Raw genomic sequence first — 14636 nt, forward strand, 5'->3', positions numbered from 1 at the left:
GGAGGTGAAAATCACGAAGCTTTAGTAGTCTTCGGGGAGCCTGTAGAATCGTCTTTATCGCCATTTCCAAAGTAAGATTGAACGCCTTGGAAGTCTTCACTTTCTGCTCTATTCAGAGTCTGTCTTTTCTCTTCATCGCCTTCCTGCTTTCGGTGACCTAGCACCGACTCGTTATCGTCACTTTCAGCGAGGCTGACGTCTTTGCTCTCGTCTGTCTGCCTTCTCAGCCCTAGCTCCTTGCTAAGCATCTGCACCGATGTTGTAGCGGCGGCAGCTGCGCTACTGGTGGCAGTGCTGAGACCTGTGAGGATCGGGTTAGCATCCCCCTTGCTTTCTTCTTGGTACACTGGGACGTCGGGAGCCCGCATTGGGATGTTCTCCTGGTCTCGTACAGCTTTTGGTTCGCCCGGGTCTTGGCCTCGCCAGTCAGCTGCATGGCTCTCGAACGTGGGTTCGCCGAGTCTAGGTTCGGTGATGATTTGGCCCGGTGTGGGGGCCGTTTCTGATTCCTTTGTTTTAGGTTCCGAAGGTGGAAATCTCCAGACTACTTTGAGCCGGTCGAGAGCTCGAACCCCTTTTCTGGAGGTGCCTTTAATCCCATCTAACGTGTCCCACTCTGCTTCGAAGACGCCTGAATCTTCCTTGTCGCCTCCTTCGAAGTAGGCGTTGAACCAGACATGCGCGATGGATGTCACCATTGCCCAATCTTTGTAAGCTTTGCTTCTTCGTTCAAAATCAATGTTTATATCGGAGGTCGGGAGGATAAGGGGCTTGTTAGGCCGGAAGAGGACGGCTGACGTGCCCTTTTGGGTAGTTGAGTCCTCATCAGATGAACTCGAGCTGGACGAGCTCGATGAATCTACAACAGATGAGAAGGCCTTTTTAATACCGTACTTCTGGCCATTGGTTTTCTTTTTGTCCGTCTTCTGTGATGAATTCGTCTTGACCCTTCCATCGTCCACAACGATGCGTTCACTGCGTTTGAATAGGTGAAAGTTTTGAATCATCTTGCCTTCATCGACGAAGCCTTCCACTGCAACCTTGACACCATCTCGCAGACCCCACACATGCAGCTCGAGGATCTCCACCGGTCGTTCGATATACTTCTTGCCCATTTGGTTCGCCCAGCGATCGACATATCCGACCCAGCGCAGCTGGCTTGGGATACTCACCCCAGGGCCAAACCCAGACCGCATTCTCCGTTCGGTAAACCGCTGCAAAGCATCCTCCATCTTCCATCCTGCATGTGTCATCAAGTAGCTGCACGCGACCGTTCCACTCCGCCCCTTACCAGCCTTGCAGTGGACCACGGCAACTCTCTTCCGTTTCTCCTGTGCCTCCCCCTGAGAATCCTTGCCATCTAAACCATGGAGCCAGTTGTGCATGGACCCCATAATCGCGGGGATAAGTGCAAATGGCGGGGGATGGTGGTCCGGGAATGGGTAGTGATGTATTCTCCCGTAGACAGCCTTGTCGGGGTACCCTGTCCCCTCAGCCCGGAACTCGAAGATACACCAGTCCTCACCATGTTTGGAGTCAAGGTATTTTACTAGATCGTCGAGCGGGTTTCTGTAGGCACGTTTCGGGTAGTTAGGGGACGGGCCAGACGTTGCAATAACTGCATAGTAACGAAGAAAAGAAAAGCGTTAGCGACGATTCGGAAACCGGGGAATTGAGTGCTATCGTAAAGACTGTAGAATACTCACGGTTATCGGTGACATAGCATAGATCTAGACCTGCTTCTGGGTGCTGTAATCTAGGACCAGCGACTATTTGCCGTAGGATCGACGCCTGCGTTGGACAAGAAGCCAAGCGCCAAAGGTCAGTCTCGGCAGAGGGCACGCGGAGATTAATCCAGACAAGGTGGTCATACCATTGGTGTCTAGTATGCAGGCGTGTCTGCAAGATCTATAAGCCTGCCTCTGTGAATGTAGCTCCTCACGCTAGGCTACAGGACCCGAAAAAGAAGTGTGGATGTAATTGTTGACCGACAAGTTCGTGACCATTTGCGATGACCCGCCGCGATGGAATGTGCCAAGACTCCAAACTAATACCGATAAGCTTCGAGGGTTCTCTGGGGACAGCACTGGACGCTATGGGCACAGATGATGAGAAACTATTTCGACTTTCCTGCCCTTGGAGAACGTTGGAATTCAAGGACAGTTGGGGAGGATGGCCGCTTCAGTCCCCCAGAAAGAAGAGGCGATTTACTTGTTGGCGGGATATGATGTCACAGCTACGGGAAGCCACAGAATACCAGGGAAGTAAACAAGGCTTAATCTTTATCTTAATCAGATAAACATATAGCGGACTACGTATCCATTAACTTTGTTATGTTTTTGCTTGCAAAACAAGTGTCAGTTAACTATCATCATAAAACATGTCATAAATGAGTGACCGCCATTAAAGACCAGACATTAACATTATAATAAGATCCTCTCATATGTCCTCCGAGTCATACGTATGATACAAAGAAGTTTCATGTCGTTTTCTCCCCAAGGAGCTCTTTTCCTTTGTTCCTTTTTTTCTTGGTATTGTTGGTGTAGCATCTTCTCTGTTGACGTATTCAATACTGTCATTCTTTTGGTCGCCAATCCTGTCAAACCGTAGCGGGTTGAAATGATGATCGTCACCCCTTTTTCGAGTCCTCGCACGGCCCAATCAGTGCTGATCTCCCCATGAATTCCGGATTCATGCGACTCCATAGACCTCAGTCACAGGGATAGTGAAGTTCTTCTGAGTGGATGTGACGTTGGCATGGCCAACGGCATAGAACTCGGCCTCGCCTTGGAACCAAGCGTGTTGTACATGGATCGTCCACACGGGGTATAGTTGAGACACCACCTTCGCCTTCACGTGCTTGTCATCACAGAAGGCAAAATCATCTTGGACATTGGTACCCGAGCAATGAGTGTGGAACCCTGGAGTGTTCTGGCTTGCGACGCCGGTGATATTGAAGTTATACACGCAGCCGCCTGGCGAGCAGCCAGTGTTGAAGTCGGCGACCTGCCAGGTCAAGGCCGGACTGGTGTTGAGGCGATGAAGAGGTAGAGCGGAGGCAAAGTTGAGGGCCGAGAGGGCGACCGTGAAGACCGAAGAGAGTTGCATGGTGGTTGGAGAGTAGGTAATTCGGTTGACTGTGAAGAGGGGTATATAGTTTGTGAGATTGCAAATAGGGTTTTGAAGGTAGAGTTAAGAAGGGCGAGAGACGTGCTTATATAGGTTTTGGACAACTGATTGTAGGGGTGGTAGTGAATCAAGGGTCAAAACCAACAACTATATCTGAGGGTCACAGTGCTTTATAGTAGTATCAGTGAATGGAGGTCGGGCGCAGGAGCCATTCGACCCCGAGAAGGCGACTACCCGACTGGCTGTGGAGCACTTCAACCAAAGAACCACCAAACCAGCATCCTGTCGATCACTAATATCAGTGCAAAGATTTCGCCGGACCACCCCGTACGGAGAATCCTGAAACCTCCATCTCATGAGAGGCAAAGCCGAGGATATAGCAGCGGCATCGGCATCATCCCTTCGTCATGGGTGTAACCCCGTTCAATCCAGGGGTGAGATGGCAGGTACCAGTTGCGATCCGAGTGGTTAGCTATAATTAAATATCAAATATGACCGTTGTACCACATCCCTACCGTAAATCTGTATATGAGTATTCTTCGCGATGCAAGATTTGATGCAGTGTGTCACTGTGTCAGCCATCTTTCGGTGGACGATCGCAATCTCGATACCTCCGTGCTGTAGCAATGGTCGATTATTTATAGAACCAAGATGAACTCCATTGTATCTGTACTGTAAGGAGATACATAGCAAATCACGGAGCGCATGGAACGGAACTGGAACCGTTCGAACCATAGTTCAACCCTAGACTTCTTAGTGGACCCGACTAGCTTGGACCCCAAACATCAGACTCTTGGCTCCGAGAAAAAATAAACCCGACGGTGGTTTGAGGGTCAGCTTGGTGTTGCATTCGGGGTCTCAGTGTGAACTCTTTCCGTTGGATGGAATGAGAGACATTCTGATGTAGTTCTCGAGGATACATGCATGGAGATGTGGTACTGTTACTTTGCAGCGTTTGATTTTTCCTGCATTATGCTGTTGTCAATGCTCTCAGCGGACGTTGGCCTTACAACTGCTCCAACGTCAGGTAGTAATTGACGTCAATTCTCGTATCTGTCGCTTTCATCATGGATGATTTTTAAACCTCAAATCTACCGCTGATATATATACACTAAACTACAATGGGAGAGAATATACTGTACAAATGTAACGACACCCGGTTTCAACTGGATGGCGAATTTGCATCTGCTTTGACCTGATCCTCAGGGATTAGTCCACCGGGCTCATAATCTTCCCATCCTTCTTCCTCTCGGGCCCTTGCAATAGCTAGCCGTCTTCTCTTCTGTTTTCGTTTCTCTTTGCTTTCAGCCCGTCGCTCCTCTTTGGTTATGGTCTTCCGCGGCCCTGGTCTGAAACGATTGGCGTATTCGGGGGGTGAATCAGACGGCACCTTCTTGATGAGGCCGGCGCGGATTTGTGTGGGTTCAAAGTCATCCGCTTGTCTGCGCACTAGTGCATCCCTGATCTGCGGGTGATACCTCAACTGGACAGCATATTGGTCGCTCGAACCGGTACAGAGATCCCGGATCTCAGCCCGCGCATCTTCGCTGGGGGTTGCGTCCCGTGCCAGCAGATCCTGGAAGTACATGTATGCCGATTCAAAGTTACCAGCATCTAAGCACATGATGATGAGATGTTCGAATGTCGTGGCGTTCGGTACCACACCCAGTGTGGCCATTTCCTTCACAACAAACATGCCGGCATCGGTATTTTTAGCCCGGCGGCACATGCTAATAAGGGAGTTGTAAACTGAGACATCCGCTTTCTCCGAACATAAAGCATAGAGTTGCTTGTAAAGCGTAAGCCCATCGTCTACCACAAAGGGATCGTTAATGGCTTCGTGCTCGCACATTTCGAGCACTACTAGAGCACATCGAAGGGGGATTTCGTATTTCAAAGCTTTGAGTTGCTTGAGCATACACCATGCCTTTTGTGGACTGGTTCTTGATTGTATCATGTAGGTTAGAATGGCGGCAGTTGAACTTGACTCCAACGCAATCTTTGCTTTGTGCATCTCGCAAAGCACCTCAAACCCAGCGTAAAGGTTCCCAGACATCACGTGGGCCTCAGTAATCTTTTCATAGTCCTCCAAACTAAGAGGTACGTCGGTTTCGATCAGAAAGCGAGCGACCGACGCGGCGAGATCAGTATCCCCTGTGCGGGACGCCACCGTCAATACATTACTGCAGACTCCGTATGACGGGTAAACATATCTCAGTTCAACCATCTGATCCCACACGAAGCGTGTGGTCTCATGGTGAACTGCAGCACTTGCTACATCTAATACGTAAAGCCACAGGTCTGTCGTCATGTCATACCCCTGATCGACCCGTGAGCGCATCAACCGCGCCACCTCGTCAAACTCTTCAAATTCGCACAGGTAGTAGATGAGCATGCTGTGTAACCAACCCTCAACCGGCATGTCCTTTCTCTCCATGTGCGCGATATGATCCAGGGCCAACTCGAACTGATGCTCCCTCACAAGGCCAGCCACCACATAATGCCAACCATCCGGGCTCAGTGGAAGCCATCGATCTCGAAGGGTGCGCACAAGCTCCTGGCGTAGTAAATAGTCTGGGTGAACTGCGATGGCCTATTGATGGGGGAAATAATCAGCCAAAAAGGTTCTGCCAAGTGTAGGGAAGAAATTCATTGTAGGCGGCGGCCGTACCTGTAATGCCGTGTGCAGCGTTCCAGAATCCAATGTAAATCCATTCGCCTCCATCTCTCCCAGTAGCTGTCGAACTACTTCTGGCGATCCACGTTCTGCATCCGAATTGGCGCGTAATAGTGCCCGATAGTGTCGTACCTCGGGGCGTACATGGCGATCTCTGATCAGAATGCGCAGTATCTGACTCGTGCTTAGGACCCTTGGGGTTGAGGTTGTGAGCTCTTGAAGCTTTTGCTCCAAAAATGACGTTGATTTATGTTCAAGAGTTTCGGGAACTCCAGGTGGACGCTTGCGAGTATACTCTGTGCCAGGTTTCTCCTCTTTCGGCGATGTGGCGGCATCTAGCCCAAGCTTGTGGTTCTCGTCCAATTGAGCAGGGGTTTTATGCTGGTCCATTGATTCGCTATAGCCATCTCCCAAAGACCCATCTCCCTTTGAAGGAGCAATCCCTCCGACCTTTCGAACAGAAGCACTGCTCAAGCATTTTCGCGATGTTGATACAGGGCCCGCTAAGAACGCCGAATATTGACCGGGTTTAGGAGCTCGTTTCCCCTTTATGAGAGGGTTACCAGGGCGCTTAAAGGTGTTGAGGCTGAATGATGGACAAAGGCAATACCAAAGTCCATCTACAATAAGTGTCTGCCGTGGCATGTCGACCCTCTGGGTAACCAGAAACGTCAGCCTTCCCATCTAAATTCCCTTGTCAAAAGGAACCATATCATCACGTGACGTGGAAGTACCAGGACTGGATACGAGAGTGGATGAAGCGAGCATATTGCGCAACCTAGAGAAGCACGATGGCTATAGAAGTAATTTTTTTGGTTGGGTTCTATATAGAGAAGTTATCCAGTAAGGATATTAAAAAGAGGTAGTTCATATGGCACATTTCCCATTGAAAAAAACACAAGAGCCAGATACGCCAGGATCATGCTCGACTAACCCGCCCAACGGACCTCATGAATTACCTACATCATCTCCTCGGGGTATCTATCTTTCTCACATCGCTTGTTATAACGTTCTAGACATATCTTCAGTTGCCACCCCGGCCGCGTCCGCGGCCACGACCACGTCCACCACGTCCACCCCGATCACCTCTGTCGCCCCGGTGAGAGTGTCCACCACGATTGCGGTTCGAAGGCTGGTTTTGCTGTTGTTCCTTAACCATCTCTATAATCTCTTCAGGGATCCGTAAATATTTGATCTAACACACATTAGTACTCGCCAAGACCACTCGCGCCTTAAACAACCTACATTGTTTCCTCTGATATAGACTTCCGGCAGCCTAAAGAACCGATCACCCTCTGGGCTGGTTTGAACAACCTCTTTGAGTATTAAGTTCATCCAGTTATCGCAATTGGCAAGATGTCCATTCAGCGTTTCGCCGTTCTTAAGTTCCACGAGCATTGGATGGCCCTGGGCGGCCGTGAGCAGTCCTAGGGGTAACTATGGGCATTGCACAGTCAGTAACCGCAAATTCGAAGACCAGGCTGGTCAGCTTTGGCATGGCAGGTAAATACCATTTCGCAGATTGATCAGTGTGAGCAATATGAGGTTGGTTGATATACGAAAGTGAGGCGGGCGAAGGTTAAGATACAGTCGTTCTTAGCAAAATCAGATATCAGCTGGTAAAGCGACACCGAATAATAGCGACAGAGTATAAAGCAGAGTGGTTTTGAGGGGAAGAGCGGGCCCTTTTGGTGTTGAATTCGATAACCAAGAAGCTCCGCACGAGCTTCCAGCGGCGGCGGTGATCGCAACCTGGATATCCGGAGGAAAGTAAATCCGAGATCCGCGAACTACTAAATCAGTATTCCGTTACTGGAGAATAGCCCTGGACAGTCCTCCGTAATAATCAGCCCATTTTCTGATGCTCTCGTTTGGAGAATGCTTACTCATATATCCACTTTACCCTCGTTGAGGAGCTCATCTCCATGGGGATTCCAGAACAACCATTCTGTTGATATACTATACACTGTACAGGCTGAGTCGCATACATGTATTTCAACCACTACATGCGGTGGGCAGCGAATCTAGCGTTACAGTTTCTTTGATTGCGTCTTCTAAATCAGACTTTGTTAGCCCATCAACCCTCGATGAGAGCATAGCCTCGTATACGCTATTGTATCAAAGTCATTTCAAGCTAGAGGCATACAAATATCTAGAAGCCCAGCCGGACACTAGCCATGCCGATGAAGATCAATCAAAAGAAGATCTCAAATAGTGTTGGGGCCCTTTGTAGGATCTCAAAGAGAAGGCTCGGCGTTCACAGCAAGAAACAAACCAGGAAGGGAAGATATTCGCAAGATGATTGCACTGGTTTCCAAGCAACCTGGAGAGATTGCAGAAGTCTTGGGTGTAAGATCAAGGCCTCCTACATGTGTGTTCCCGGTGCGATTCGCAGAGTAAGATACAGGTTTGGCCCGTTTCCTCCACCACTTCCTGGTGGAGGATGCTCCTGGTACTCTGGGTGTAGTCAATATACTGAAGAGTCTACCCTACCGCTGGAGGCAGAACAATATATGGAACGGAGCGATACATCCCCTGAAGATTTACACAGTCCTCTGCGGTCAGATCATTCTATTTTGTCTACTCCCGAGCAGGTTGCGCCTATTCGAGAGCCAAATACCTCACCTCAATTTACTGCCAAGGATCTCACCAGAATTTGTTTGGTAGTTATAATTATGGGGCTTATAATTGCGTTGATATTCAGAACCTGTCGCAATACCTGTATTGCCGTCGACGCCAAGTAGATCGAGCCGCACGGCGTTAAGAAAGACGTGCCCGACTGGCTTAAAATCCGCAGCGCAGAGGTACAGATAGCAACAATGGTGGGAAAGAAGAACTCAGGAACCCGACCTGACCCCTTCACTTGACCATAACCTACCGGTCATCCGACAGCCGGAGCCAACCCTGCCATTTGAAACTGACTCTAGTCCATGTCCTGAATCTGGCCCATGCAGGCTGAGCTACAAGATTTCAGGCAAGCACTTGAATACGTCGGCGAGCTTGTTAGACAACCAAGCCGTAACCCAGAAGAAACGCACCCTTCCAGAAAAGAAATTAATCCCAAGGTTGCAGGACATCTCGACGTAAGAAGCAAAACGCCGAATACGATAGCGTCATCGATGGCTAGTCTCTCGACGTTGATATCGTTAAGAACGAGGAGTCTGATGAGCCTGGATACTACTTCGTCTATGACTGTAGATACACTGGAGACTATAGTCACTGGCCCACCCAGCTACCATGAATGATGCGATTCATTAGTGGAAACAATATACAAATGATAGCATGGATTTGACAACTCATGAGCGCTGATATTACATTTATCCAAGTTCCCTTTGGACAATTTAAGCCAGATGCGTCAACTCTGGAAACCGAATAGGGAAAGAAGTTCGTAATTTACACCTTCGGACGCTTAGAAACTTCCGATTCACCCTCTTCCTCCTCATCCTCATCCTCTACTGTAAACTTTCTTTTAGTGCGCTGATCTCTGGTCGATGAATCACTGGAACCTGCGACTGAGTCTTCTAGGACTGCAGTTTCGGGCGATTCGCCAGATTCTTCTTGCTTAGCCATTAGAGCCTCCTCTCTGGCAGTAAAGACTTTGATTAATGCTTCGTATCCTTCCTCCACGTTGGTCACTGTCTCCTCAAGTTTCTCGATGCGGTCGCTCATCTCTAGCTGGATGAGAATATCACGAGACCGCTTGAAGAGACGTTGTTTAACTAGCATGCGCCACCAGTAGTACCGCCGCTCGTTTGGGTCCGTGGCATTATATTTCTTTACCAATAGACGTGACATATTTGCGCCACCAGCATGACGATTCTTGGTGGGAATCTCGCCCAAGAGAAACATCTCCAAGACATGAGCAAACTGTGTTGAGGCAATCTTATAGGTGGAACGGATATCGTGGAGAAGCTTTGTGGGAATGAGGGCAGATGTTGGGACGCGACGGGGTCGCTGTTTCTTAGAAAGTTCTGCGTAGGGGTCGGGGTTGATATTCACGTTGTGTTTAAGGAATTCTGGGCGCAGGATGTGGAAATCTGCGGTGTCGCGGAGCGCGTCAAACGCTTCATTAGGGTCTTCGACTGTCAACTCGACAATTGTCGAATCATTGAAGCAAGCGGTATGAATGGTCGTATACAGATGGGTACCATGTCCCGAGCCTTGGTGAGGAGGAAGAATCAGGAACTGGGCAATCCGCAGTCGGGCTGGTAGCTGTGCAGGCCGTATTTCGGGACCTGGGAATGGGTCATTCGTGACCGTGCCTTTCTCTGGGGAATCCCTTTGGTAGAACCACCAGCGATAGGTTGTCGCATATCCGACGATGGAATATTGTGAAGCAGTGGGAGTTGGGGGTTTCACTTTCTCGTACCTGCGATCATCGGTTCTTGTCAGCCATACTCATACATCTCTCCTCAGACAAGGAAAAAGAAATTCTCATACACGAAGTAGACCGTCCAGCGCTCAAGTGTCCATTCGGGATCCTCCGTTTCTAATGGTGTACCAGCCTCAATGAATAGTGACACGAAGACCTGAGCTCGGTCCAACAGCCGTCGCACCTGAGGATCAGCAAGAGATGCCGCCCAGATCTCGTATGTTCGTCCTCGAGTGACATAGTTATGGACGAGCTTTCCTGGCGGTACAAAGTCCTTTGCATCTTTGTCTTCTTGGACGGCGTTTTCATAATCTGGAAGGGTGGAGAAAGCCTCTGAAGGTTTACATATTGGTCAGCTATGATACAGTGCTTTAGCCCGATTCCAGACCTAATACTCACCTTCCGGAATGAATGGGCTTAATGTTTTGATCAAGTCAACTGCTGAGGTGTCGCCCACGGTCTTAAACTTTTCATCGTAGGAAATATGGATATGCGGACGAAGGTCATGAGCAGCGAATCGCAAGCGGATGATCAATCCCTTGTAACCGAAAATTGTTTCGTCATCACCAAAAATTGGGTAAGTAAACTGTGGATGGAAGCTAGAGAGCGTCTTCGGTTTTTGTTCACCAGGCTGGACAAGAGTGATCTGGACGGCGTCATTAGCGTCGCAGGTCCCTAAACGACACGATTCTTGTCAGCTGAACTATAGCTTAAATTATCGGGAAGGGTGAGGCATGAGAGGGATAATTACAGTCGCCTTCGCTCGCCATATTGCCTAGGATAGGAGGAAGTAATGGATCCTTGGTTTGAGGGTGGTAGCTGAATGAAGACAGTCTCTTTCTGATGATGGCGCGTGGTTGAATCGCGTTGCGCGAAACTCAGGTATAACCGCTTTGGGTTTAGCTCCTTGGGAGACTCACGAGAGAGGTATGACTTCAACACTGGAATTCCCCCGTTCTTTGAAGTCAGCGTCTCACTCGCAGCATGATTCAAAGAATCAACGCTAACACAGCCATACTAATATAATGATATTTTTGAGTTTGCAATTGCCCAAAACTGGCCGGCTAGGTTGAAGGCAAATAAGTATAGGTCGTCTTGATGTTGTATGCTCCCGAGGGTACGCTAAGTACTTTTATGGTTATTCTTACTGATAAAGCAAGTCCAAGACACTCATGGACCTATCATTGACTGGGCTAGTATGACCCAATAGTCAACCATATACTTGGTTGTGCAGCGGTTGACCTCGGCTGCGTGAGTAGTGGTACCCCATACAAGGCGGTTACGGGCCGCCGTCAATAGCGGGGGAAGCTACTACTCCGTAGGATTCGACTATACTCCGTAATCGTTATAAGATCCCGAGGGCCCGCCCAGTTCTAACTACATCAGGGCTCACTTTATACCATTGACGGGTATAGTTTGCGCACCGAATCGAACTAAAACAACACAGGATCAAGAGCTTCGGTATACCCCCAGAACAATGTCGGTCACTGACCCGCAGAGGATCACCTTGATCGGATTGGGAACCATCGGTATGTCTATGGCCGCATTGCACCTGTCTCGTGAGAATGTGACAGTGGACGTATTCGACACAAGACCGGATTTCGACCAGTATCTTTTCAACACATTGCCACATTTCCTGGACCAAGGCCCATCATCAGCCAACTTCAAGTCCCAACCATCAACATCAGCTGTGGCTTCATTGATTGCCTCCGGTCGTTTAAATGTCCACACGTCACTAGAAACTGCCTGTGCCTCAGCCACGATCGTTCAGGAGCAAGGACCCGAAAACCTCGAATTTAAGCAGACCCTCTGGGCTCAGGTAGAATCATTTGCTCCACCGTCTGCGCACCTTTGGACCAGCACGTCTGGCATTGCCGCATCCGCCCAGCAACAAAGGATTTACGACAAATCTCGCTTGCTTGTTGTGCATCCTTTCAATCCACCACATATCATGCCACTACTAGAGATTGTACCCTCGCCTGACACGTCGCCAGAGCGGTTAGAGTTTGCTCGCGAGTATTTCTCCGTTCCTGGTTCGAAGCATCGACCTGTTGTACTCCAAAAAGAGATCCCAGGGTTTGTTGGAAATCGACTGGCATTTGCGCTACTACGAGAGGCATGCTATCTAGTGCAGGAAGACGTGGTGAGCGCAAAAGATCTCGACACAATCATGAAGGCTAGTCTTGGGCCAAGGTGGGCGGGCAATGGTGTGTTCGAAAGCTATCAGCAAGGAGGTGGTGAGGGTGGGATCCAGGCTTTTCTGAACAAACTAGGCGGCACTATGCAGGCAGTGTGGGACAATTTGGGCAAAGTAAATGTGCTAGGAAATGAAGAGACCAGTTGGAAGGAGAAGGTGGTCTCGCAGGTCAACGAAGCTTACGGAACCCTGACACCAGGTCAAGTCCGCGAAAAAGAAGAAAGACTGAAGGACTTCGTGGCGATACAGACAAAGAAGTACGGGCACGATGTACCTGAAGCATAGCTATAAAAGATTTAGGTAGTATAATGTAGCACAAGGAGCATCATAGCCCAAGGTGAACATGACGTCATTCGGTACATTCTACTAAAATCACTCTGAAGAATGAGGTTGCTGAACGAGGCGCGGAGTCATTGGCTTCATGCAGATGAGGTGAAATACAAGTTTATGCAGCTGTATGTCGAGCGCAACTTGCATTGCGATAGACAATTGCTAAATATGGTATGCAAGGAATAGCCGAGTAGTCATATTGTACCCACCCTTACGGAGTACTCTGTTATTATACGTTTTCAGCACCAAAGAATTATCCAGACCATTGACCTAAGCCTACCCTGAATGTGTTCTTCATCTCCATACAATGCGATTGTTGGCTTTCCCTACTATTGGACGGATAGTAGGTGGGGAACGGCTTGCGCGTAGGCGACCTTCCAAGTTCTGGGTTGTTTCTCCCCGGCAGTTTAAATAAGCATCAACCTCCACAAATTTACACCTGCAGGTCTCAAGGACGACATGGCTACTACATGTGGGTCTGGCCGCGATAACCTATGATTCAAAAAGACTACCCTTCCGCTGCTGAATGGATAGGATTGAGTTGGAGAACACGTCACCGCGCTGGGAAGTTGTCAATGACGTCTCACAAGAAGGTTCAAGGGTGTTAGATCGTAGCAACAGAATGCATATGATGCAGGATAGAAATCGCTTGCGCAAGTGGTGGTTGACCAAGATCCGCCCAGAAGTAGCCGCTGAAGATGGAGATCCGAGAGACTTCCTTGGTATGTCGTTCTAAAAAGATACTGCATCTTGCTTTCCATTTACTTATGTACAAGTACAGCCCTTGAGAGAACATTTCTAGCGTATGTTCGCACGGCAAATGCGCTTGCTTCGTTTGCGATCGTCGCAGCCCAGCTGTTCATTCTCCATCATGATTCTGTCATGGCTGGGAAAGTACTAGCTTGCTTATCGCTTGCATTTGCTATATATATCCAGCTGATGGGTGCTATGCGGTATTTCAAACAGCAAAGGTCTCTTCAGCGGAGAAAGTGCTATATATGGAACCCAGAGAGTATCAGGGTTGCGTTATTATTCTTTGTGGTAAGTGTTTTGTATCGACTTTCCCTTTTGTGGTTTATACTGAGAAGCTTTTGAAGATATCTACTGTAGCCCTAGTGCTAGTGGTTGTGTTTGGATAACCCGAATACGAGGAAGGGCACGTGTGGGCGCGCACGCTCTCCAGAAATTAGCCTCGTCCTGAAACATACAATTTTTTTGATACCCTTAGAAATCTACAGCCATAGCACAGCAGTGCCAAGTCTAATCGATCAATAACGAGCTTTCGATCAGGCGTTTGAATGAATTGCCTTCTAGCCTATATAATCTACTAAGTCTAGTACACTTAGCTTAGCATATGGTGTCAAGCTCAACTATCTTAAAACGGGCCTGCCTTTTGCTTCAAAATTTCTCTAACAAGCATTAAATTACAAGAGATAGAAGTAAAAAGAGACTGTCATAATTGAGAACATTGATGACTCTTGTGATAAGAACATGTACCTGCTAGAAACTATCAAAAATATTTCCGCAAACGAAACAATGAATGCGGCAGGCGAAGCTTTGCCTTGAGGCCTTATGTTTAGAAAAAAAATCGAGACAATCAAGGATAAACGTGGATCCGAGTTAAGAACGCATGAGCTCTGGAGGGACTTGTATAGAAACAAGCTCAGGAGGTGTTACCTCTCAATTTCCGGTATATTATCCACTTGTTGTTTTCCATTCAATCTATTTATTTCACTTGATTCCGGTCAGTGACCAGTCCCCTGGTGCTGTGGGTCTTCCCGTTGCTGGAGCGGTTCCTGTTCCAACTGCGGCGGATCGCAATCTCTCCAACCACACGCCACGTCTTCAGTCCAACCTTGACGCCATCTCCGAAGAATCGTTTGTTGCGCCGATTCTTCTTATTTTCTAAATTATTCACCGCATCGTGTTGC

The 14636-nt window shown here is 48.6% G+C and overlaps 8 protein-coding genes across 8 annotated transcripts; 3 read left to right on the forward strand and 5 right to left on the reverse strand.

The window, feature by feature from the left end:
- Positions 1–11: 11 nt before the first annotated feature.
- On the reverse strand, positions 12–1394 carry F9C07_7362 (putative phosphoinositide phosphatase Pten/Tep1; the record flags this gene model as incomplete). The annotated part of the gene is made up of 1 exon (XM_071511613.1): positions 12–1394. The coding sequence occupies one exon, from the start codon at positions 1392–1394 to the stop codon at positions 12–14; it is 1383 nt and encodes a 460-aa protein (XP_071365205.1).
- Positions 1395–2691: 1297 nt separating this feature from the next.
- On the reverse strand, positions 2692–3481 carry F9C07_7363 (uncharacterized protein; the record flags this gene model as incomplete). The annotated part of the gene is made up of 2 exons (XM_041285487.2): positions 2692–3137; positions 3451–3481. 2 exons carry the CDS (start codon positions 3479–3481, stop codon positions 2692–2694), a joined length of 477 nt encoding a protein of 158 aa, XP_041145081.2.
- Positions 3482–4291: 810 nt separating this feature from the next.
- On the reverse strand, positions 4292–6451 carry F9C07_2231368 (uncharacterized protein; the record flags this gene model as incomplete). Its single annotated transcript, XM_041285492.1, has 2 exons — positions 4292–5722; positions 5801–6451. The coding sequence occupies 2 exons, from the start codon at positions 6449–6451 to the stop codon at positions 4292–4294; spliced, it is 2082 nt and encodes a 693-aa protein (XP_041145082.1).
- A 147-nt stretch (positions 6452–6598) lies between these two features.
- On the reverse strand, positions 6599–7540 carry F9C07_2282440 (small nuclear ribonucleoprotein). The gene is made up of 3 exons (XM_041291275.2): positions 7318–7540; positions 7052–7243; positions 6599–7001 (listed from the first exon to the last, which is right to left on the reverse strand). The coding sequence occupies exons 1-3, from the start codon at positions 7318–7320 to the stop codon at positions 6831–6833; spliced, it is 366 nt and encodes a 121-aa protein (XP_041145083.1). The 5' UTR covers positions 7321–7540; the 3' UTR covers positions 6599–6830.
- On the forward strand, positions 7489–8875 carry F9C07_1456410 (uncharacterized protein). Its single transcript, XM_071508108.1, has one exon. The coding sequence runs from the start codon at positions 7984–7986 to the stop codon at positions 8548–8550; it is 567 nt and encodes a 188-aa protein (XP_071365206.1). The 5' UTR covers positions 7489–7983; the 3' UTR covers positions 8551–8875.
- A 324-nt stretch (positions 8876–9199) lies between these two features.
- Positions 9200–10948, reverse strand: F9C07_7366 (putative histone acetyltransferase type b catalytic subunit; the record flags this gene model as incomplete). Its single annotated transcript, XM_041291276.1, has 4 exons — positions 9200–10175; positions 10247–10511; positions 10578–10853; positions 10930–10948. The coding sequence occupies 4 exons, from the start codon at positions 10946–10948 to the stop codon at positions 9200–9202; spliced, it is 1536 nt and encodes a 511-aa protein (XP_041145084.1).
- Positions 10949–11655: 707 nt separating this feature from the next.
- On the forward strand, positions 11656–12660 carry F9C07_7367 (putative 3-hydroxyacyl-CoA dehyrogenase; the record flags this gene model as incomplete). Its single annotated transcript, XM_041285488.1, has 1 exon — positions 11656–12660. One exon carries the CDS (start codon positions 11656–11658, stop codon positions 12658–12660), a length of 1005 nt encoding a protein of 334 aa, XP_041145085.1.
- A 571-nt stretch (positions 12661–13231) lies between these two features.
- On the forward strand, positions 13232–14003 carry F9C07_2105332 (uncharacterized protein; the record flags this gene model as incomplete). The annotated part of the gene is made up of 4 exons (XM_071508989.1): positions 13232–13427; positions 13487–13599; positions 13642–13746; positions 13950–14003. 4 exons carry the CDS (start codon positions 13232–13234, stop codon positions 14001–14003), a joined length of 468 nt encoding a protein of 155 aa, XP_071365207.1.
- Between the last annotated feature and the right edge of the window lie 633 nt (positions 14004–14636).

The sequence above is a fragment of the Aspergillus flavus genome, chromosome 3 (assembly GCF_009017415.1).
Source record: "Aspergillus flavus chromosome 3, complete sequence".
In the NCBI taxonomy this organism is placed as follows: domain Eukaryota; kingdom Fungi; phylum Ascomycota; class Eurotiomycetes; order Eurotiales; family Aspergillaceae; genus Aspergillus; species Aspergillus flavus.